Genomic DNA, 23508 nt, shown 5'->3' on the forward strand with positions numbered 1-23508 from the left:
CCTGAGGCCTACCTTGCATTTTCTCTTCCCCTCCCCGCACCCATGTGGACCACGGACTGGATTTCCTCAGTCTCATTGTAACAAGAGCAAACACACACGCGCGCACACTTACACGCCAAGCGTGAGCGGTCTCGAGGGCCGCGAACGTGAAACACTGCTCTGAGAACGCAGCAAAAGCAACGAGATCGTAGCTCAATACCCGGTGGCACCAACGCCACGGTCCAGGCAGGGTTGCTGTCTTCAGGGCCACGCGTTCTTTTTTTAGCGGCTTTAAGGTAACCATCGCTATATTTCAATTTGATTTTTTTTAGAGGAGCCCTTCAGAAACTGGATGCTTTTCCCTTTTGGGGCATGGGAAGCGCAGCTGAATGCCACTTGTTTAGGATCGGGGGTGTGCAAGCCAGACGCAGCTTTAGAGGCTGTCAGGTTAGGATATAGGAGCACTCACCCGAAGGAAACCCTACTCTGCTCCCTTCCTGCGTGCTGGGAAGCAGGCCCTCAGGGTGAGTATTTCCTGTAACAGCAAGCGAGCCCACGCTCTCCATGCTGGCCTGCCTTTGGCACTGGGGGAGCGGTGCGGGAGCACGGACAGCCACAGCAGGTGGCTAACATTTTCTAGGCAACAGCAATGAAAGACAAGAGACGCCAGGAGGCTGTTTCAGGCAGTTGGGAGAGGGAAAAGCATAATTAAGAATCTCACTGAAAGGTGCGAGACGCACCTGCCTTGGAAACAGCATTTACAAGTCTTAAAGACGTTTCCCAGCTCGTTCGCTGGAGCGCTGTTGGATGCTCCACTGTTTCACTGGGTTTTTAGCTGTAAACACCTTCTGAATTAACCAGTATGCTGGAAGGTAGCATAAGACATCGGACCTCACACTAGCCAGTGATGATACGTGCCTGCCAACTGTATTAAATCCTATTCCCAAGCACTTTGCCAAGTCCCAAGGTGTCCCCTCTTGCCATTCTAAGTGTCAATAGTAACAGTGCTGTTTATTAACTGTTGTTGTAGCACTTACCTATCGGTGATTTGTCAGGTAGACTAATGTACACAGATATGGATTGTAATTAAATATGTTCTTATGGGCTATGGTTAGAAAATTACTAGGTCCATCAGTGTATAATACCTGTAGTTTATTATTTGGGGTTCAAGTAGGACTTCCTCCATGCTCCTCACCTCCCGCCAGCGCTTCCCCTCATGTATTCATGGCGAGTTCACCGCCGTACAATAGGGAGTACTGCTTTTCTTGTAACTATCTGGACCAAGTCTAAGCATGCCAGGATTTAGTTGTGAATTTGTGCCATGCCAGCTGCTACCCACCTGCTGTTCTTAAAGCTGTTTAATATATAGTGTAGACTGCTCCCGTGAGACCTCCAAGAGCCCAGGAGATAATTCAGCAGACAGAGGGCAGGAGGATGGCGCTCTCAGACTAGTCTGCTGAAAGCCTCTGCCTCATGTTAGCGCTAACTTTGGATGCAAAGAATACAGTATCTATACAAAAAATAAAATAAAAAAAAAATATATATATATATATATATATAAAAAAGAATCACAGACACCTTTCTGGACAAGCCGGCTTACAGAACTGAGCTTCACACAGATACTTGCACACTGAGGTTAACTAGCAAACTGTGTGCTTTTGCTTGTGCTTCATGTTACAAAGCCTGTTGGGTACCATGCGTCTTAAGAGAAGCCACGTATTGGAAACCGTCTTGTCCAACCTTTTCGATTCTGCCCAGTAAGGAAGATGTCAGGGTCGACTGCAGGTTAGTAAAGAAAGAAAAAAGTTCCCTTTTTTTTTTTCCTTCTGTAACAAAATGCCTTTAAGCCTCATGCACGCTTTGGTCAGAACAGCCTCTCTGGTATTAGTGCCGCATCCAACCAGGAGCTGGCTTTTGCTTTTTTCTTTTTGCACAGATGCTTTCAGGTAAGCCCAGTCTCCCAGGCGTGAGGTGGCACGCGCCCTTCTTCCCTGCAGCGCTATAGATTAGGCCACTTTAGAATAGTAAGTGCTAAGCGCGATCACGTCCACCTCTCCACCCACAAAGTTCAGGCTTGCAGTTTGCTGCAGGTGTGAGATGAACTTTATTAAAATAAACTGTAGTCATCACCTCCGCACCAGCCAAACCATTCATCACCAAGTCGTCCTTTCCTTGGAATCAGTTCTTTTTCCATAGAAAGAACCTTACAGGACCCCGTGCTTCTTGGTCTTTTTTCTATAGCGTGTGTATATAGAGAAGCCTGTTAGCTCATTTCCATCATACGAATGTTCATTCATGGTACTTTACTAGACAGCGTTTTTTGGAGCTACTTTTGTCCGAAACCTTCGCACCTGAGGCTCAAACGTGGCCTTCGAATGCATTGACTTGAAACCCAAATTTAGCTGCCTGTGTTTTGTTGCAATATGAATTTAAACCTCAAATTCTTGAATAGTTTTTAAATATCAAACTGATACCAAATGTGGTTTGCAGATCTAGTTTTTTTTTGCAGATACCTCTCTTGACAAGCAGACCGCTTCAAAGAGTTGCAGTTGCCAGTAACCCTGTGTGCATTGTACAACAGAGTGGATTGTGTATGGAGCCAAGTGCAAATGTTTACAATTTTTGTATATATATCTTTTGAGAGAACAACCTGTGACTCTGTATTTTCCGTGTCCGTGTACCAACTGCAACTTATTTTCAATAAAGATTTCAAAATGAACAGAAGTGGCCTGGAAAAAACAAAAATCAGTAATACTTTAATGAGGTGTGCACAAGGAACAATGAAATGGCATCATCAGGCTGGATAAATTGGTCACTGCAAGGAAGTTACAGCAGCACTTCAAGTTCTCAATTCACCAGGGGGAGCAAGTAACTCGTGGAAGAAACTAACTGAAAGTAAAGGGAAGGGGTAGGAAGGATGCTCCTTCAAAAGCATATGCATTGCATCCCCTCGGAGCTTTACAAGCCAGAGAGTCAAGGGGAGAGAAAACTCTTTACATTGTAGATCAAGTGCTTACTATGGTACTACAGGCAGCAAGCCTCAGAACAGATTATTAGCAGGTAAGTGCTTTCCTAGTAAGAGTACTTTAGTTGTGGTAGTGGCGCTGGTGTAGAAAGCTCAGCTCTATTTCAAGGCCAGCCGACTCAAAAGACAGGAACGGATATTTGAAAAGCACTACCATGTGCAATAGGCAGGCACGGTTCTTTGGTAGATGTGGCATCTTTTATTAGACCAGCTAAACAGTTGGGGAAAAGTTCTTTTGCAAGCTTTTGGACACAAACACCCTTTTTCAGGCTCTCCCAATGCTTAAAGAAGGGAGTTTGTGCCCAAAAGCTTGCAAAAGAACTTTTCCCCAACTATTTCATTGGTCCAATAAAAAAAAATCACCACATCTACCCAAAGAACTGTGCCTGCCTGTCCTTAGACCAACGTGGCTACAACCAACAACCTTACCATGTGCAACGTACTCATGCTTATTAGACACAATCATGCAGCAGGATGCAACCTTGGGGGGCAGGGGGGGGGGAAAAAAATCACATTCTGTCCTCATTTCAGAGGCTAGAGCCTACCCCCCGTGACTAAGGATACAAGATCAGGTATTCAAAAATGGCCTAAGTACTTGGTAAGAAATAAACCCAAAGATCTTTGCAGTTTGGCGTCAAACAAAATCAATCAGAGAGGGGAAGGCAAGGAAAACAGATTTCTGCAGCCGGGACGAAGGCCTCGGGAATAGCACGAGCACAGATTCACGACGCTTATGGAAGAGTAATGTTTTGTCACCAGAAACTACAGAAATGGCTTCCTAATTCCTACTCAAGGACAATTAGTGGTGGTCTGCCGTGAGTGGTATGGATGAGACATTAGGAAGCTGCAGCTGGGAAAGTGCACCACAGGGGACATACTCCCTTCTCCATCAACTTGAAGCTACCGAAGGAGGAGGTGTTGCAAATGATTAACAGACCTCTTGTCTTCTAGAGCTGGAATTTATAGATGCCAAGGGCAGAAGCACAGCTACTTCAGATCATTGTCGCCAAAGGAGGTATAGAAAGTAAACACTCCATACAGCTCTCAACAAATAATCCTCTTTAGTGCAGACCACTGTAAACAGATAAATGCACTTAAAGGCACTGCAGAATAACAACATGGTCAGTGAGCAGCAGCATTTAATGTTCCAATATACCATTTGCTTTGAGCTAATACCATTAACACATCCAAGAAATTAGAAACAGGGCAGTCGTTAAATAAAAGGAGGGTGAATGAGCTGTGCTTTACGGAGAATAAAGCCTTGAACACTATTAGTCTACATGCAGCCCTACAAAAATCAGTTTCTATAAACGAAAACGGTTACATAAAAGGTCGGAGGCAACTTCAAATCTCACGTTCAATTAATCACACGGAGATCAGTCCGATTCAAGTAGTATAATTATCTCGGTGTTCAGACAGGAGCACTTCTTTGCTAGATAAACAGCCGGGTGATTACGACGGGCATTTGTAATGGTCTGACACACCAGTGAGCAGCTCCTATTGCCCTCCTCTACTTTGCACCTAGCTCCCTCAATCTTTGTGGTCACAGCACCAGCCTGTAACCGCAGACCAGAATATTAAAAAGAAAAAAGAAAAAACAAAATCTTTTGCAGCCCTTTGCACTGGTTTCTACCACCAGGAAGCAGACATCTCCCCCTCCCCCCTTTAAAAGAACAGACTCTCGTTTCTGTATTGGGCTTGCTCTGCTAACATCCAAATCAAACGGTTTCCTCAGCTGCAGCATCTTGCAAGGTGAAAGGTGACCAACCTGCCTGAGGAGCCTGCTGTTTCAGCCTCTTCCCAGCCGGGTGTTTCTGGGAAGCTAACCTCTCGGATGTTCTTTAGGTCGTGCTGCAGCCCGGCGGTCCCTCGACAGCACCGCACCGAGCCTTCTAATGGTAACCTATGACTACTCCACTGGCACAGGCAGTCAGCTGCACTACGTGTCAACCCCTGCTCCAGAAAGTGCACATATACAATCGAGACGGTTTTATTGGTCTTGGGGAGAGCTAGCTGATGATTCTGCTGATTGCCTGTAAGGACGGGAACTCCTCGTCCTCGAGGTGCAGAGCTTTGTGGGTGGCGAGGTCCTGGTGCGTCAGCACCTGCTTACACGTGGGGCAGATGCAGCAGTCCAGGTCGGCGCCGGTGTCGGTTTCCCAGGCGTTCTTTTTGTTCTTCCTGGGTTTGTTGGAACCTTGTTTCTCCTGGACTTTGAAGTCGTTGTGAGCAGAAAGCAGTTCCTGTTGCTTAGCCGTGTCCGGCAACAGCACCAGCAACTCGTTAAAGATTCTCCTGAAGTTGTCCCCGAGCAGGTCTCGGCAGCTCTTGTAATACTGCGCCGCGGACATCAGACCCTTTGGTTCAAAGAGAATCGCCACGATTAGCAAAGAGAGAAAGATGCTACCGGCAGACGGTGCTGCCCACCCTCTGCACGGGGTGCTGCCTCCACGCTAAGTGCCCTGCCACAGGAAGTCATGCTCCAAAGATCCCTCTCCAACTTACCTGCCTGAATTGCCCAGAGTGAGTCTTGAATTTGTTAAATCTGGACTCGTCGCTCTGAAGGAATTCCTTTATAGACTGGATCAGCTGGATGTTTCTTTGCTGAAAGTGTTCAGGTATCAAGTAAGTTCCTTGTGAGGGGGTTGGCCTGCGTTTGGAAAGAAATTGCATTAATCTTAGTGCTCTGGTGCTCGACAAGGCACTGCAAAGCATCAACGCTGGTCCCAGCTTTCCTGGCCCTCCTCTTCCCAGGGATGGCTCCCCTCTCCACCCAGGGACTCCTGTGAGCACTGCAGATCCATCTCTGACGTGCCAGAACACTGTCCCCAAGGGTCAGGGGGTCTGTGCCCATTCTTCCTGGGCAGAGAGAACACCGCACCTGCAAAATGCAGGTATTCTTCACTTGAACTGGCCTGATCTGCAATTATTTCTTCCTGAGGGGTGGCTCCTAACACACACGTGCCACAAAGACTGTTGCCACAGTCGGAAAAGGTTGCTTTTTCAAAGCAGGACCACACACAGGAGATAGCTGCCTCGAGGCAAAATCCCAATATAGACATCTCACGTTAGCTAGATCAAGTTTAAAGCATTTGCCCTCCCCGCCCCATACAGGCACAACCAAAGCAGCCAACCACAGTATGTGAAGGGCGATGTTCCTTTCTAAGTCCCCACCACGAACAAGTGTCCATCTGTAGACTCACGCGGTGTTTCTCTGTGATCTAGGCGACCTCCTAATAAGACAGCAGCACCTTGTTGCTGCAAGTATGGCGGTAAAATGCAAGACTCAGCTCCTTTCTTCAGCAGTGCTGAGTCTGACAAGCCGGGAACTGAAGCAGGATGGAAAGAGGGCTCTGGACTGCTCCAACCCAGCTCCTGCCTGGGGCGCACTGGCACAGCACAGTAGCACCAGCTGGAGAGCCCACAACTGCCAACATGTTTTTCGAACGTAAGGAGGTGTTTAAGCCCTAATGGTACAGGGATCGCTTCCCTCCTGTGAGTTTCCAAGTGCTTGTTCCAACCCAGAGGAGGACTCTTTCCTCTCGTAGGAGACATGGAATCACTGGCAAAGCTGTAAAAACATCATGCTATAGAGATTGAGGAGCAAATTTAGGGATAAATATAAGAAAGCCTGAGTTGGTTCTGCCTGGCGTGGATGTCGCATACATTTACCCTCCAATGAAGACTTGGGGTACTTCAGCCTTCCCCATCTCTCCTGGACTGGGCCAGCAGATGCTAAGGGAAAATCTGCAGAGATCTGGATCTTGCCCTTATCTCGCAGCATCTGCCTTTGAAATCTTACCTGTTCAGAAAAATCCCCTCAAATAAAGCAAGAAATGTAAAGAGGCCCTACAGCGCAGAACCTGCATACCCACTGCACGCAAGCTGATGCCCACAATCCAAGTACCCTTACTTACTCTTTCAGAGATGTAGTGACAGGTTCAGAGACGTTGGTGGATGGAATAACAGGAAACCCCGGAGGTGGTTTACTAACAGACACCGACAGCCCTGGAGGCGGACTCTTTAATAGCACCACGGAGTTAAAGCCTGGATTAAAATAGCACAGACCATGCAGGTTAGATCTTATATCCACAGCAACACAAAGTGTCTGAGATTAAACAGTGATCGCGTGTCACTGAGCATGAGGCTCAGACAGCCGAACAGACCCTGCCGGACCTGAAGACAAAGGTACACCTGAATCTCTTGCTCTGCAGGTCACCAATGCTAGCTGGAGGAAGAAGGCTGCACACTGACTGGCTTTCAAGTATGAAATGAAAGCAGTATCAAACAGAGCCGTTTGCTGCCGGGTACAGGAAGTGGTGACATCCCTCAGGCTGCCCCAGTGAAAACCAGTGTTACAATAAGAGTCCATGGCAGCCCCTGAAGGTCAGTTCTGCACTCTTGCTGCACCGTACAGTGGGAAGGGCCCCACAAGCTGCCACCCGCTGTTATCCAAACAGCAGCAAGGAACAGAAAGGCTACGCTACCAATTGCCCCGGGTTGCTGCTTTCATGAGAGGCAACTGCAGCACTGGATCCACAAGCTGCACCGCACTTGACAGAGCAGCCTCCCCTGAACGCAAGGCCATTGCGTGCCTGTGAGTCTAGCGCAATTGGCGGCAACAACCTCTTTGCTGTTTATGTTGTGCAAGTGGTGGGTCACAGGTAACTGTCCCTGCAAACAGGGGTCCCGAACTAGCTAGTGGAATAATGAAGCATACTGGTACACCGCATCAGACCCAGAGAAGCAGGAATATTTAGGGCCTGGCTGCTCATCTGTAACTCGGCCCCAAACTGAGAACAGTGGCCCTGCTCTCAGAGAGGCACCTTCATTTCGGTGGGATCTGAATGGGGCAGCAGCACCAGGAGGGGAGAGCTTCAAGCTGATCACTGTGGTTCACACTCTGCATGTTTCTACTGTCCACCCTCACCCCGAGTCCTGGAAACTGCTCCCATTCCAAGAGGGGCTTTGGGAGCTACCAGGAACTGCCCTGAATCTCCTGCAGGTTTCTCCAAGCGGCCCCCACAACCGGTTTTTGCCATGATTACCTGGCGGTGGCATCCTAGCTGGTCCTGAGCTCCCGAGAGCTGGGAAGTCTTCCTGAGGTAAAGGGCACTGGTTAGTTGCTGCAGGCTTTTTAAGGCCAGGTGGCTCTTTGGGTGTATTACAAACTGCTACCGATTTCTCTGAGTGACCATTCATGACTGCCGCAGATCGGTCTGGGGCCTGAACATTTGCAAGGGCATTTGGCATCTGTTTGGCTTCTACCACCTTCTCCAAAGATCCAGGTGGGGAGTTTTCCTCCGACGCGGGCGGGGAGGGTGGCCTTTGCTTCTCCACCCCCACCTTCTTTTTCTTGCCCACTTTCGTAAAAGTCTGTGAGGTAGAAGCTGCCAGCAAGGAGGACACATCAACCATTGTTGGTGCGTTTCGGATTTTCTGGGTTGTCAAGCCATTGCCGGCGTCTTCATCATCCGACTGAGGGGATTTATTGCTCTTCTTGCCTCCTTTACTGCTGTTGGGGGGAGCTGCTTTTTTGGCCAGCTGGTTTGAACTGGAGCTGCTAGAACCGATGGCTTTAACCACGTTTTTATTAGAACCATTGTTCCATGCAGATGTGATGTTCGATACGGTTTTATTGGTAGGTTTGACTTTAGACACTAGCGCTGGGAAGTCCTCCTCCTGGAAGGCTGTTTTCTTTGCAGTAACTGTGTATGTCAGAGGCAGCCCAGTCGAGACCGTGGGTGCTGCTGAAGAGGACAGGCTCGGGAAGTCTTCTTCCTTCAGCTTAACAGACACCGGCTGAGCAGCGCTGCAACTACCGAAAACACAAAATATGGTAAGTCACAAAGCTACTGCAGGGACAGCACAAATGCACCAGGCTCAAAGAACCCAAGTATCCAACTGCAATTTCTTTCAACTCTCACTTTAAAAAGATGTGCATTAATCTTCCAGACAGTCTTAACATGTGCTTATCACCAAGGTCTGCCTGAAATAAAAATCTTTCCTCGAAGATGTCAGGCTAGATTAAAAGTACCATTTCATGATCTCTGGCCCAACCTGCCTTCAAACCCTCACACTCCACATCAGTACTGCAGACATGGCTTTACAGTGCTCCAGTGGCTACCTGAGGAAGCACAGCTGACTTCATGGGAAGATGCACATTTGTGCTCTCACAGTACAAGGTAACTATCTGCTTGAGCTGAACCACAGGACAACAGCAGGGGAAGGCACGGTCCAAGAGGCTGGAATGAGGGATTAGGAGGGGGTGCTTGAATCTAGCCAGTACGGGAAGTGACATCGTATTAAGCAGTAACGCCGAGGCCACGTGGGGCTTGTACAGCCAGAGTTTGTAGGAGAAAAGGGCAATTTTCTTAAATAATTTGCAGTTCAAATCATCTGTGAAACAGCTACCTGGAAAGTCTGGGACCCAAGTGAGCTAATGAAATGGCCTTCATGTTGCTATAATCTTTACTCAAGCTTACCCTTGAAGGGATCCCACTGCCGAGCCAATTGCTGGAAAGTTATCTTGGCTTAAAGGACCATTAGCAGCTGCTTCTTTTGGAACTTAAATGACAAAAAAAGAGACGAAAGAAAGGCTTTTAACCCAAATCCATTCGTTTCAGTCCTGAAACTCTTGTCATGTCACGACTGCATTGGCAGGTTCCGGTTCTAGTAGCTGGTGATGCTGTTAACCAGGGTGTTCCGATCCAACGAAACAAGCAGGCAATTAAGAAATGGACAGCTGCCTCCCCACCCCCGCATGCAGCTAACTGTATGCACTGTTAGCTCGCCTGGCCCTGGGTGTAACAAGTTAACTATAGTTAGGAAAAACATCAATGGCGCTTTATTCCAGACTTCAAAAATAAATCAAATAGAGATACTAATCCCATGGAGGTTATTCAGTGTTTTATGATTCGGCATCCCTGGAACACCGACAGTAGGAACAAGTAATATTCCATCCGGTGCAGCAACACCCTTTTCTCAAGGCCTTTCTTTTCATCCCATCCCTTCTGCTCATTTTTATAATACGAAGAAGATTTAAATACACCTCACAGGAAACCTTTATACTCAGGGCAGAGGATGAAAGCAACGGAGCAATGTTTGTATGTTATGTTTAAATCCGTAGCTGAGCCAAGGAGGACTCTGTTGCAGCAGTGGTCTGCACACCACAGCGGGAGACTGCAGGCACTTTCATTTAATTATATGTGTGACGTGCTGTGCAGCCTCGTTAGGTTAGCTGTGACTCTGTATGTCTAGCCAAAACCATTTTAGGAAACCTAGCACATTCCTACACTTTCCAAGGGAGGACAACACTGGTGAAAATGTCTCCAGACAGGATCCTTAATATCCAAAAGCTTCCTTCAATGCCTACTGTAGAGTATTCACACCCTAGCAAGACTGGGCCCACATCTGCTGTCAGCCCCTGCAGCTCACAGCATGAACACACACACAACTAACCCGTAGCTTCAGATGAAGGCTTTGGCACTCGCTTCGCATTGGAAGTTTCTGCATCTCTCAATTCCTCCTTTTTCCCTCGACTGCTGTCTTCTTTATCCTCTACCCGCTTCTTTTCCTCTTGTCGCTTTGCTGCTATGGATGCCCTGACTGCTGCTGCAATGTCTCGGTCTTCCTCCTCCCTAGAGAGACAGGACAGATTGTCTTATCAAACAGAAGGACTGTTAAGTGTCTTTGTCTCCAACTCACGTCCCTTCACATTTTGCAAACAACCTTTTGTCAACTGTCTTATGTTGCCACCTCCTGGAGATGGCTCAAACTGGAACTCTCTGACTTCACCTTATATCACGTCCCAGTTCAGTTTGTGGTAGAACAGGCAACATTCATCCACTGGTTCTTTTAAGATCCACACCCAGTGCTAACATCTAAGTAACCGAGGTGGGCTAGGAATGACAATAATCAGGGATGCATGGGAACAACAATCTCTTCCATTCATTTTCAGGGTATGAAAATCTCATTGGTGGGTCCAAGTAACTCATTGTAAAATGGTTTGTCATGAACTTTCAACACATGCAAGAGCCACATGCGACACACCAACATACATAGTGTTTGGAGATGGATTTTCCCCAGTGAAAATACCAAAAATGAACGCACCGTTGACTGCCCAGCAAGAAAAGAAGGAAAAGAGATGCGCAATATGCATAAAGCACTTAAATCTTGTGTGGATGAAGAGACATATAAATGAAAAAGTTTCATGTCAATACTTAACCCTCTCCTTTTTCCAAAGCACTCAGTCTGGCCACCCAGAGATCTGTTAGTTCAATGAAAAGCATGGTCCTTAGAACAGGAATTGAATGATATTCTAGACCAAAAAAGCCTGGTAAACCTATAAAGCCCTCTTGAGTTACTGCAAAAAAATTCTAATACAATAGTTAGGCATGAAAACAATCATCTGAAAACTAGACATTTCTAAATTATACTAGCTCACGCACTGCAGAGCTCAGGAAATGTTAAGACTAACGTAGTCTCTGACAGGCTCAGAGCGCAGAAATTCAGAAACAATTATTTAGTTTGCATTCAGTGTTGTGCGATGCCCAGACAGTATAATGAAAGCTAGCAAGATCCTTAATTAAGGAGGTGGCACATTGCAACTGCCTTGCCTTGCACTTCCTCCATGCCTGCCCTCCCACCAAGAGAAGAAAACACTGCATGTGCAGCCAGCAGTTCTACAAATGGTATTACTTACCGCTTATACCTCCAGCTGCCTCTTCTGTTTTGCTGTCCTCCTCGGACTGATGTTCTAACTGGTCTTCCTTGTCTGTTATACCTTTCCACTTCTTCGTAGTCCTCTCCAGTTACAACACCTGAACAGGAGGCATGGCAGCATTCTCAAAGTTATTTTTTAATCCAGGCTCAGGGTAACACCCTCCTTCCCTACATGATTGAAAGAAGCTAGAATGTACCAGCACTTAAAGACCTTTCCTGACTTTCAATCAACTGCACGCCATAGATTAGATCATCTATACAGTAATTACTGAATTCAAGCACATTTGGCAGCATACAGATGTGCTGCGCTGTGCTGCAGATCTGTGACGCATGTTTGGGATAATTTGATATGCAGAGATTTCCACACGCACAAACCTTCTTCTGCTTGTGCATTAGTCGCCACACTCTTAATACAGCACATACTGCTCTGAACATAAGCTCCATGCTTGCTGCTGCTTTAAACCCAGACTTCTACATACCACATCATTGTACAGTGGATCAAAGAGTCAGCCATGAAAATATCCACCAGTTCTTGAAATGGCAAATACCATGTTTCAGACCACGAATAGGCCATGTTTCTAGAAGTTTTGGGAGAATTAGCATATTTCTGCATGTCACCTTTTCTCCAGTCCAACTTACTTTCATTTCTCCGCTGGTGTCTGGGAGCGTAGTTAAACTGAAGATCTATCTGCCGGTTCTGCCTGGCCTCAGCTCTGTTTTTGCTGTGGTAGGCTGTTTTGTGAGCTTTGTAATCTATTTCTGTACGGAAAGCATGAGTGAACTGTTCTGTACTGCACCGTCCCTCCTCGCAAAGGAAATGCTTTTCACGGAAGTGTTCACGGAGGTATTCGTAATCACTGGAAGAAGAAAGACCAACTTTTTAGCTCTAGGGCATGCTGACGTAAGAAATATTTATTTGTAAGCTGAAGTGATAACAATTTTTAACATCAAAATAGCAATTTAAATTGTATTCAATTCTCCGCCTATCCACACTCATAACATGACTTAAGTTATGGCACTGAGAAGTTAAGCTAAATTCACTGTATGGTGCCTCAGTTAACATCATGTTTTGCCTTGCATAAAAAATCTTTTCCTTACAGTCAATTGTATTCACATCTTCTTCTCCTAAAACATACCTTAGGCCATCAGGGCTAACTTATTACACAGCTGCAGAAATCTGCCACAGCCTTTCCTCCTGGCCTCAGAACTGCAATCCAGAATTTAATTGCTGTTAATGCTTTTCGACAGCCCAAACGCGGAGAAAACTAAGAATACGACTCAGCTGTAAGCTGACGCAGGAGGATCTGAGTCTGTAGAGACCGCAAAGCAATAGTTCCAAGATGAGTGAACTGCCCTGCTCGTCCCAACACATTCATACTCAACCATTTATAATGATGGCAGCTCAGAAGTCCACAGCTGAAATAATGTATAGTGAAGTGACCAGCAGTAACATCTATCTAGCATGTTCATGCCATAGTCCTAAATCACCCATTACGCCTTCCTAAATCTCACAGGTCCACTTCCCAAATAGCCTGGGCCCAGCTGCCAAAACTTGATGCTTCTCCCAACAATTAAATACTAATTCACATAAAACCTGAAAGCGAAGGGGAGTTATTAAACATATGGATTTTAATACAGGCAGACAGTTTGTATTACATGCACACAGCACAGTCAGGTTTAAAAAGGGACTAGATAAACTCAAGGATGATAGATCCTTTGATCCCAGCAGTCTTTCCTGCCCATGTGCAGGAGGGCTAGACCCAATGACCTGTAAGGTCCCTTCCAGCCCCTAACAGCTATGGAACTCTCTCTCAATGGCCACTGAACAGAAAGGCTGGAGATGTTTCCTCTGGCATCTCTAACCCAATAAAATGGTGGATACCAGGGAGGGTGCTGAATAGGGTACAGATCGCTCTAGATAACTGGTTCAATGCTTCCCTTCTCTACAGCATACACTTTTGCCACTGCTGGAGACAGAATACTGGCCTAGATGGACCACTGGTCTGACCCAGTGTGGCACTGCTTATGTTTTTTCAGTAGTTGCTATTCTATTTCTTTTCCTGGTACTTAAAAACATCCCTTTACTAGAACAAAAATGTAGCAATTCAGAATTTCCTATTGGCCACACAGGACTCTGCAGTATCCAAAGGGACAGCTGCTTAGCACAAAATACTAGTCCAAACCCCCACAGTGCGGATGGGGCTGTGCTTATTACTGGCACCTAAGACACACAGCTAGGGTTTCAGATAATTTTTAGAAGTTAGCAGATCAGTCTGCAGGGCAATGTCATAGCAGCTATACATGTCCTTTCCAGTAAAGCAAGTCTTTAATAGCTCAGCCCAGGAGAACAAAGGTGGACCTGTGAGTTCAAAGGTCCCATTCTCACTATAAATTCAAAAGTAAAGATTACAGCCAAGGTGCTCACACAGTTGCCCAAGGTCCATTTAGATATTCCTGTCTCACAAACTGATGGTAGATGCCACAAGCCTTCCATCTGAAGCCGAATACAGAGAAACCCAACTCAGCCAGTCCCACAAACCTGTAATATTCCTGAGCACCATCTGAGTCACAAAAATGGCAGAAATAGTGATCTCGTCTCAGGTGTTTCAATAATTCGTCGTTGTCCAAGTAACGCTCATCACAAAATTTACACAGGGGGTGCCCACGATGAGATGTGTCATCTGGGTCCCCGTGGATTCGATGTCGAGCCAGGTCCTTGCGAGAGTACCACTTACGTTCATACGTAAAGATCTTCAAGAAAAAGTTACCTCAGGTCAGCAGACATAGGCAAAACTTATTGCTGGAATAAATCAGGTTCTATCATGTCAGTGGACAAAATTACTCCCACTCGAGCCAGCAGAACACAAAGCAACCATATATAGTCTACACCTGAATGATTCACTGAATCAGTTTGCATCAAGTCCCCTATGCAAATTTAATCTAATATACTTTGTTCACTCTGAGCAATAAAAGCAGGATCATCCTTTTACTTCTGTTCCACATGGTAGCACGACGTAGCAAAGTATGGGCTATAAATTGTGAAAAAAAAAAAAAATCTTATAATCATCGTAAGAGGGTTGCATTTAGATTTAATATTCTGCATACCCGAGATTGAGAGAAACAAAACGAAATGAGCCAGTCTCCTATGCATTCAGCAGCATCCCCCGTGTCACTATAGGAGGCCACACCCACGTAGAAGACATATGGTTCAGTGCACAATTGCTGCACTAGCCAGTACCCTGTCACTCTTGGTATGCAATTTATTTCTGCAGGAAGGGTTCTTGCAACACTAAAGATGCCAAGAAGATACAACAGGCACTGGTGCAATAAGTGCTTGAACTTCATTGTTACAAAGCCATATATTCCACAAAAAGGGTAACGGCTACTCAAAATGCACATTGTCTAGACAAACAGCGTTAAAAGTTGTGAGAGGCAGAGGTTGCTTTGACTTCACTAATGTCAACAGATTAGACAACCAGATCTTAGTTCCACTGAGCAATGAAACTACCCTAATGGCACCAGCTACTGTAAATTAGTTCTCCCAAAATAAAGATGCATAGCTTCTTGAAAATGTAAAATGCTGTGCAACTGCTGTTGTCATTATTGTTGTTCTGATTGTTTACCAGGACAGATGACTACAGACTAATTCTTCCCAACGGCAGCTACCTACCCACGTGCTCTTGTCCAGTTTGATCTTTCTTATTCAGTTTCAGTGAAAGCAAGAAACAAGCCACCAACCTGTGCATACGGTGCTCAATGTCTTTTCTTCATTTTCTGAAGACTTCCTTCACTCCACGCTAACCAGTACTGATGAGCATCAGAGGTTAGAGGAATCAAGTGGTAGCTGGCAATTTTAGCCAGTTCTCAAACCACTAGAGATGGAGTGATTCTTTCTATTTTTTGAAAGCTGGAATTTAAGCTAGTATAAAGCACTGCCTTTTCAATGGCTATTGTAATGGATTGTTAAAAGGGAATCCAGGCAGTAAACAAAGCTAGTGAGATCAGCAGTTTTAAGGCCCACTGTGACCTGCTCAAAACAATTCAGCTTTCCAATGGAGTGCAATACTAGTTTTGGTAAGCTGCATGACAGATTTGAACGCAGTCACTAGTCATACTACATACAAGCAAGTTAAAGACAACATGTCCAAGCTTCAGGCAAGCACAGGTTTCATCCCCCATATCACCACCACCAATAATGCAAACCAAGAGAGAAGAGATCTGGCCTGGGCAGTCCTACCAGATAATGAATTAACACACTTTTAAAAAAGTGTCCCCACCCTATCCCCATGACCTACCTGCAAGTGTTAAACATTTCTGAGTTTGTTCGGATCTCTCAAAGAGAAATCTGAGGTTCTGTGATGCACCTTGTTAATCTGAATTTGCCCAAACACTGCGTGGAATTAGTTTTGTTGTTTTTTTTTTTAAATCACAGCAAAAATAGTGAGGAAAGTTCTATAAACGGCCACTCTCTACGGCTGGATTTTCTGCTGCGACTGCCAGCAGGAAGCTCAACACATGGTATTTATTCATACCAGAGCTATCTTCATAAAGTTATCTTAGGCTGGATGAGCTATAAATATTTTCATACTTAAAGCAGAGCCCAGATGGGTAGCTTTTATTAACTAGTTTCTGAAAACTGATGGATAGAAGAGGCTGAAACTCACTCAGACACAACAGGTGGATTGAAAGAAATTGTACCTAGTCCCCATACCATTCTGTGTGGTAACCCCCATCAAGTATCCTTCTTTCCAAGAAAGGTTCCCACATAATTAAGCCTCTTTTTTCTGAGTCTTAAATACATGTTTAGGGCTCACCTTCAGGTGTTTGACACACAATTTACAACAGAAGAGTTCATGTTGTTTTCTCATGTGCTGCTCCAGCTCCACAACGGTATTGAATGGCTGCACATGTGGACAGAGAGGGCATTCGTGCTGTAGTAGTTTCCTAAGGGACAAATAAATCAAAGGACAATTTATCCAGGTTATTTAAAATCTTTTGCCTAAAACCTTACATGTTAGATGGTGTTACATTAACGAGCAAAACATTTTATTAGTCTATTGCATAACACAATGCCACACGGTTATAGGTGCCACAGCAACTTTTAATATAAGGAGACTATAATTATTTTAATTCCAAAATTATCCTGGGCTACCTCAAGAGGAAACAAGAACTAAATTGCATGGAAGCATGAGTTTTAGAAGCAGAATTGTACAGATATCACTTCCAATACAATAATATCAGCATACAACCTAGGAATGGGCAGTAAATGACTGTGCAGCAAGTTCCCTGCAAAGTCAAATAACTTTGTTAGGTATGAATTAATACAATATCGCATCTATATTTTATTGTCCAGCACTACCTTTGGGGAATTTAAAAAACAATGGGGGGTGAGGTGGAGGGGAAGAGTTCCTGTACTAGAAAAGGAAGCAAGTAAAATCCCACGTCCCCCAACAGGAACAGAAGGATCACTGGCCTGTCCACTTAGAGAGAACTTAATGAGTCGTGCCTAATGGAGTGACAATTCTACTCTACTCATTGAATTAAAAACCCTAGTGACAAATCATTTGGGTTTGAGCTTTCAAAAACACAACTTCTGCAGACACATCACTAAATACTTGCTCTGGGCAGTCACGGTTGGTAATCAATCAGAACGTGCTTCCTACTTATCCTGCTAGTGGCTAAGCATCAGTAACTTGGTTTTTCCTCATCTTTAGGTAGTGGAAACTCATTCATACAAAACTCCTTTTGTTCTGGAGAGTACCATCCCAGCATAAATGCAAAACTTTAATCCAATGTGCTATGTATTTTCCCTTCTAGGTCCATAGGCCAACAAACTGCAGCAGATATGAACCACGAGGCAATAGATGCATCACCATAGTTCTGTCCTTGGGCCAAACAAAGCAGAATATGTGGTGCTAGCCTCCAAATAAAGTACTGGATGCCCCGTCTCATCTTGACTCCCTTAATTTTTCTTTCCATTCACCCGATCTACTTCTAATTAAATGCAGCCCAACAGTACTGCGAAGCATGACATTCACTGCCATTCCATTGCTCAGTGTTATACACCCTTTCTCCACCCTGTCTCTCTCTTGTTTTTAGACTGTAAATAGCTGTTACTCTGCATATGCATAGTGCCTAGCACAATGCAACCCAATTACTGGCTGATCTTTAGGCACTAAGTGCAGTGTGATTAAAAATAATAAAATATTTTCCCCTACTGTGACTCAGAAAACCCACCATCAGTAGCTGTGCTCATGGGAAGATGGAAAAGCAACTTTTAATGAGAGAGCAGAGTTTCTGCACAAAGCATCTGAAGACTGATGATTTTAGACTAAGGATGCATGTTTCCAGACCTCAGTCCTTATGCGGCCTTGTAGACTCCCAGACACACCAGCCTGATCTTCCCCGCGCTGCTCCCATTTCCCTTATTTCTGCATGGTACCAAGCACACACACAGCACACCAGCCATTTCAGTTGGACAAAATGAAGTTGCATGTTTCCTACTGCACTCAAAGGGGACAAGAAGATGCTGCTGGAGAGATGCTTGGTTATGGCAGGAGCACTATGATTTACCTATAAAGCGCATGCACTTTTCCATCAGCAAAATAAATGTCATATTTCTTCTCATGCTGCAGCTGGTTGAGTACTATTGTCGAGAAAGATGAAAGCTTCTTTCCAAAGACCACCTACAGACAACACAACAGAAAGGATTAGAGAAAGCACACCAACTTTATTTGAAGCTATGCTCATATATATCAGCAGTACAAGCTAAAAATCACTGTGAATACTGATAAGCATATAGTGAATTCTTAAACCGAAGTGATGCTCCTACCCTGCGTATTACTAGAAGGCAACACACAGAGTTTGCATACAAGACATCAGTGACATTACCTAGAATCTCATCAAGAAAATACAAGTTAGCAAGAGTCAATCATGAAGACACGCAAAGAGATTTTCAACAGATTAGTAAATGAAAATGCACCCTGAGTGCAGGTACTGTTTACAGAGAAACAAGCACACCAGTAATGATGCCTCTTCGCTCCTAAGCAACCAGGAACCTCAGAAACACAAATCAGCATTATCATTCATTCAAAAGCCAGAATCACCTGCATCGCCAGTTCAGAAACATTAACACAGGTAACATCTAAGTGTTTCTCAGCTGACATTCTGAAAGTGAGAGAGGTAGTTAGCCATGTCCGTCTGTCATTCAAGAAATACCTTGCAACAACTCCTTAATAGCAGTTATTAAGTATTATCTGTGCCTGTAACACACTCCTGCTAATTCAGAAGTAATGAATCCTGCTGGCAGAATTCTCCTGAAGGAGTAAGAGAACCTGTGTGTGTTCTGTAATGATCTGAAGTCTTGATAGCGTGATCCTTTTAAATCAACCAAAACAAGAGCAGAACACTGCATGGACGCAGTGATCTCTCAAACTTATTTTTTTTTAAACGTAAAAGGTGTACAATAAGTTCATCAAAAGTCAAAGGTATTTTTTCATCCATTCATCAGTATCTGACCCTATTTAAATGCAACTTAAAAAATAAGCTTTTAAATTCAGCCTGAAGTGAACTTTTACAGGTAAGTGATTCACTGCTGGCAGGCAGCACGTGTTACAGGAGAATCAAAACCACTGACTACAGCAGTTTGAAGAATGATATAACACGCCCACACACATTCACCTACGGCCCCATCTCCAATCAAAGCATACACAGTGCATATTTTACAGGGCAATGCATGGCTGTTGGCTTCTTCTAAAGTTCATTCAACCAAAAATAAATCATTTCCGAGACGAACACCTGGAGGTGCACGTGACCAAAACAAATACATCTTGTTTTCCTGTTCCACTATACACCTCACTGCCATTTATCTCTAAGCCTACCTTTACCCATTAAGATAAGGTTGATAATCCCTGGCCATCACTTTAGCCGCTTCCACCTGCGCTATCCAGCATGTCGAGAGCTGAGATTCAGTAATGCCCTATTTTCCTCGTTGCCCCTCCTGATCACACGCAAAGACTATGCAGGCTAACAGACACAACCCAGCTAGAATGCCTGTACCTGTCTCTTGCTCATTCAAAGCCTTATTTTTTTGGCACAGCCCACATGTACTGGGTGATGTTTTTTGGACAGAACAGCATTACAGCAGGGCTGAAAGAGAGAGAAAAACTATAGCTAGAGATGATGTTCCAGGCAGTTACAATAAAGGGCTGATTTAATGAGAGAAAGATGGCCTAAGGAACCAAGGCTGAGCCCATGAAATATAGCCATTACTACAAAGCCAAAGAATGCTGAGGCTAATGAGCTGTTCCTATGACTAAGTCCAGCAGATGGAAGAACAAAAACATCGGTTTGCTCCTCCCTTAGACAACAGGCACTAAAACAGCAGCAGGAAACTGGATGCTCAGAAGTCCACAATGATAGGGCTCTCTCTCTGAGAATGCCCGAGTTACAAACAAGCCTTTTACACGCCAGATCAGTTCTCCTTCAACCACCGCGCACGATGCTTCGACTCTGTGGCACACTAGACTGTCTTTGGCCTGAGACAGTACACAGACAGGAACCCTAGCCAAGCAGCCTGTCAATGAGCCAGCCTGCTGACATGGCACTCAGAAGGTTCAGAAACACTGAGGAAAGGGGAATGACGGGGTGCGAGGGCATTAGGAGCGCTGCTATGAAGCGTTCGGACATCCAAACTGCACAGCTGCTGCATTCCAGAAGTAGGATGCAGACATGCTGCTCAAAGACCTTCCTTCTCACCACAGCCTTGAAACGGACTGGGAGAACTATTCCAACGTGGAGGAGCTTCTGTGGAGCAAGACCAGTCTTTTTATCTGCTTTCTGAAGCACCTGCCACCCCAAAAGCATTACCACCTTCTCTCTCTAGGCTTCTTTGTAGAAAGATACTCTTCCTTCCAAGGCCACATGTATTTAAAGTGTTATGTTCTGAAATAAAACCGTTTCAAAAAAATTAAATACGGCTTCTTACATCTCCTGTTACTTTAACTTCACGTTCTGTGAGACTACAACTAACTGAAGGTAGACGACTACTCTATCTTAACCCACTCTCCCACTTCATGCCAGTAAGGCTTTTGGCTCTTATCCCAACATGTGGAGAAATCCAAATGCCTTTGATTCATTACATAATTCCCAAGTTGCTTTTCCTCAGCCCCCAGCTTGGTCGTCCTTCAGCATGAATCAGGAAGGGACATCAGAGCAAGGTCAACAACTGAACTGGAGTCCTTCGAGCCCAAGGCAGAGCAGCTGCAGAGATATGCATTAAACAAAAAAAAAATTCTCCATCGGCATTCTAGCAAAACCCCCCAACAGGAATTTAAATAAATTGGCAAGAGGCCTTCTCCATTATCCTCAACAAGTTTATGCAGTGGTGGCAAAAAACAAACAACAGATTCCTGGCCTCCACAAAATCTCAGTCTCTTATGTATGTGGCCAAAACCTTCATGATGCCTAAATGATCACAGTAAACTGTTTGCATCGGCGTTTTTTCAGTTACTTAGGAGGAGCTCTTCCTTTGCCAAGAAAAAAAGGACTAGCTGCATTTCATTTCCTTGCATGCATCCCTAACTCATTTTTAGGATACCATTTCAGGCATTCAATTCTGCTGCCGATTTGTATTCCTTAACAGGCTTGTCTCTCTCTGCAAACGCTACAATAAAGACTGCCATTTTTTTCATGCAAATTTAACATTCTTGAAAGATCAGAAGTTCTGAAAACTAAGTATTAGCAGGAAGCACCGGTGCAAATTGCCTCTATTGCCCTCATCAATGTGCCGTACTTCTGACCCAGAAAACCTACTGCTCAGGATAAAGATGCCTATTAAGTCTCCATTTTTGGCATCTCTGCTAAGACAGCCAACATGGCAATTATGGAATGTTTTTTTAGCGATGTGGACATCTATTATTGTGAACCCTTCAAGCTCATCTACATGAGTCACTGACTTCATTCAAACCACCCAACAAAAGTTGAAAGGTTACTTAGTTCCCTGTGCCTTTCCTTCCCTCAAGCTTATATATTTAATATAACTTTCCATAATTGCCATATTGGCTGTCTTAGCAGAGACTGGACCTCTGCTGTTCTCTCTCTTTCTCTCTGCACCTCATATTGGATTAGCGTACTTTCCCTCTGGCGCAGGGTGAACAGCGAAACAATACGAGGTGCAGAGAGAAAGAGAGAGAACGGCAGGGGTCCAAGCGGAAGCCTGAACTGCCAAAAAGAAAAGGACGGAGAATGAGCGGCTGGAAAGAGAAAGCAGACCGCAAAAAACACAGACCCCGAGGCAACCAGGACGGAACCAAGCAGGCAGGCGAAAGCAGGGATGACAAGATCACGGTCGGCACGGCTAACCGGACCCTGTCGTGCATCCGCAGGTGCATCTCGAGCAGGGCCAAGGAGGTGATCCTCCCTCTCTACGTGACACGGGTCAGGCCGCAGCTGGAGTACTGCGTCCAGTTCTGGGCACCGCACTTCAGGAGGGATGTGGACAGCATGGAGAGGGTCCAGAGGAGGCCACCCGCATGATCGGGGCAGCAGGGCAGACCCTACAATGAGAGGCGACGGGACCTGAACCTGTTCAGCCTCCACAAGAGAAGGCTGAGGGGGGATCTGGTGACCGTCTATAAACTCACTAGGGGGGACCAGAAGGGTTTGGGGAGACCTTGTTTCCCCCAGCGCCCCCCAGGATAACAAGGAATAACGGCCACAAGTTGTTGGAGAGTCGGTTTAGATTAGACATCCGCAGGAACGACTTCACAGTCAGGGCGGCTAGGACCTGGAACCGACTCCCAAGGGAAGTGGTGCTGGCTCCGACCCTGGGGGGCTTTAAGAAGCGGCTCGATGCCGACCTGGCCGGGGTCACTTGAGCCCAGTTTCCTCCTGCCCAGGCGGGGGTCGGCCCTGAAGATCTGCAAGGTCCCGTCCCACCCGACTCCTTCTATGAAGATTTGGGTATTCCCCAAATTTAAAAGCGTAGCTAGAATCCAACAGCCCGAAACGCACGCTTCCTCTTAATGCCAGGAAACGAGGCGGCTTGACTTAAAGGAAATTAAAATCAAAGGAAGGAAAAGAGCGCACAGGTGATCCCCTTCACCCCCCCCACCCCCGTTCTCGTTCACGATTATCAGCGACATCTTTATACACATAAAAAACCCATTTTCCAGGTGAAAAAAGGACGTTTCGGGCTCCCCGGGCCGGGCCGGGCCTCACCTGGGCCAGCTCGTCGCGGCATACGGCGCAGTAGCGCACCCCGCACAGCGCCCGCATCCGCACGGAGCAGCGGTAGCAGATGGGGTGGTCGCAGCGGCCCAGCGCCACCACCTCCAGCTCGCCGCAGCACAGCACGCACGGCCCGTCCGCCGCCGGGCTCGGGGAGGCGGCCATGGCGGCCCGCCGCGGCCTAGGCCCGCACCGCACCGCTTAGCAACCGCCCCCGAACAGCGAGGCGCGGGCTAGAGCGCCGCCCTGCCTCCCGCCAGAGAGAGGCGGGGCGGAACGCTCCCACAGGCCGTCCGCGGGCTCATCATAGAGACGCTGCCTAGAGCGGCACCGCCCAGCCGGGAACCAGTGACAGGCGGGATACAGAGCGCCGCAGCTGGTAGGGCCCCTCTAGCCGCATCTCGCTGACCCTAGCTTACCTGGAGTCCTCCCAGAGGTGATATTGTGCTTTAAGGGCGGGATGTGAAGCCTCAAAGGGGCAAAATGGCCTCCTGTGTGTGGGGCTGCTCACAAGGTCCTTGGGGTGGCTGGGGGATGTCAGGAGTATGCCC

The 23508-nt window shown here is 46.0% G+C and overlaps 1 protein-coding gene across 2 annotated transcripts; it reads right to left on the reverse strand.

Moving 5' to 3' along the window:
- Nucleotides 1-2704: 2704 nt before the first annotated feature.
- On the reverse strand, nt 2705-23192 carry ZNF598 (zinc finger protein 598, E3 ubiquitin ligase). 2 transcript variants are annotated; one of them, XM_059716490.1, is made up of 13 exons: nt 22949-23192; nt 18302-18414; nt 16543-16672; nt 14268-14479; nt 12368-12585; nt 11709-11826; nt 11232-11273; nt 10466-10644; nt 9490-9571; nt 8053-8822; nt 6922-7051; nt 5510-5654; nt 2705-5361 (listed from the first exon to the last, which is right to left on the reverse strand). In XM_059716490.1, the coding sequence occupies exons 1-13, from the start codon at nt 23120-23122 to the stop codon at nt 5014-5016; spliced, it is 2661 nt and encodes an 886-aa protein (XP_059572473.1). In that variant the 5' UTR covers nt 23123-23192; the 3' UTR covers nt 2705-5013. The 2 variants fall into 2 exon arrangements, with proteins under 2 accessions (XP_059572473.1, XP_019350102.1); XM_019494557.2 differs by lacking the exon at nt 11232-11273 and having other exon boundaries at nt 22949-23191.
- Between the last annotated feature and the right edge of the window lie 316 nt (nt 23193-23508).

Source organism: Alligator mississippiensis, chromosome 13, assembly GCF_030867095.1.
Source record: "Alligator mississippiensis isolate rAllMis1 chromosome 13, rAllMis1, whole genome shotgun sequence".
Classification (NCBI taxonomy): Eukaryota; Metazoa; Chordata; order Crocodylia; family Alligatoridae; genus Alligator; species Alligator mississippiensis.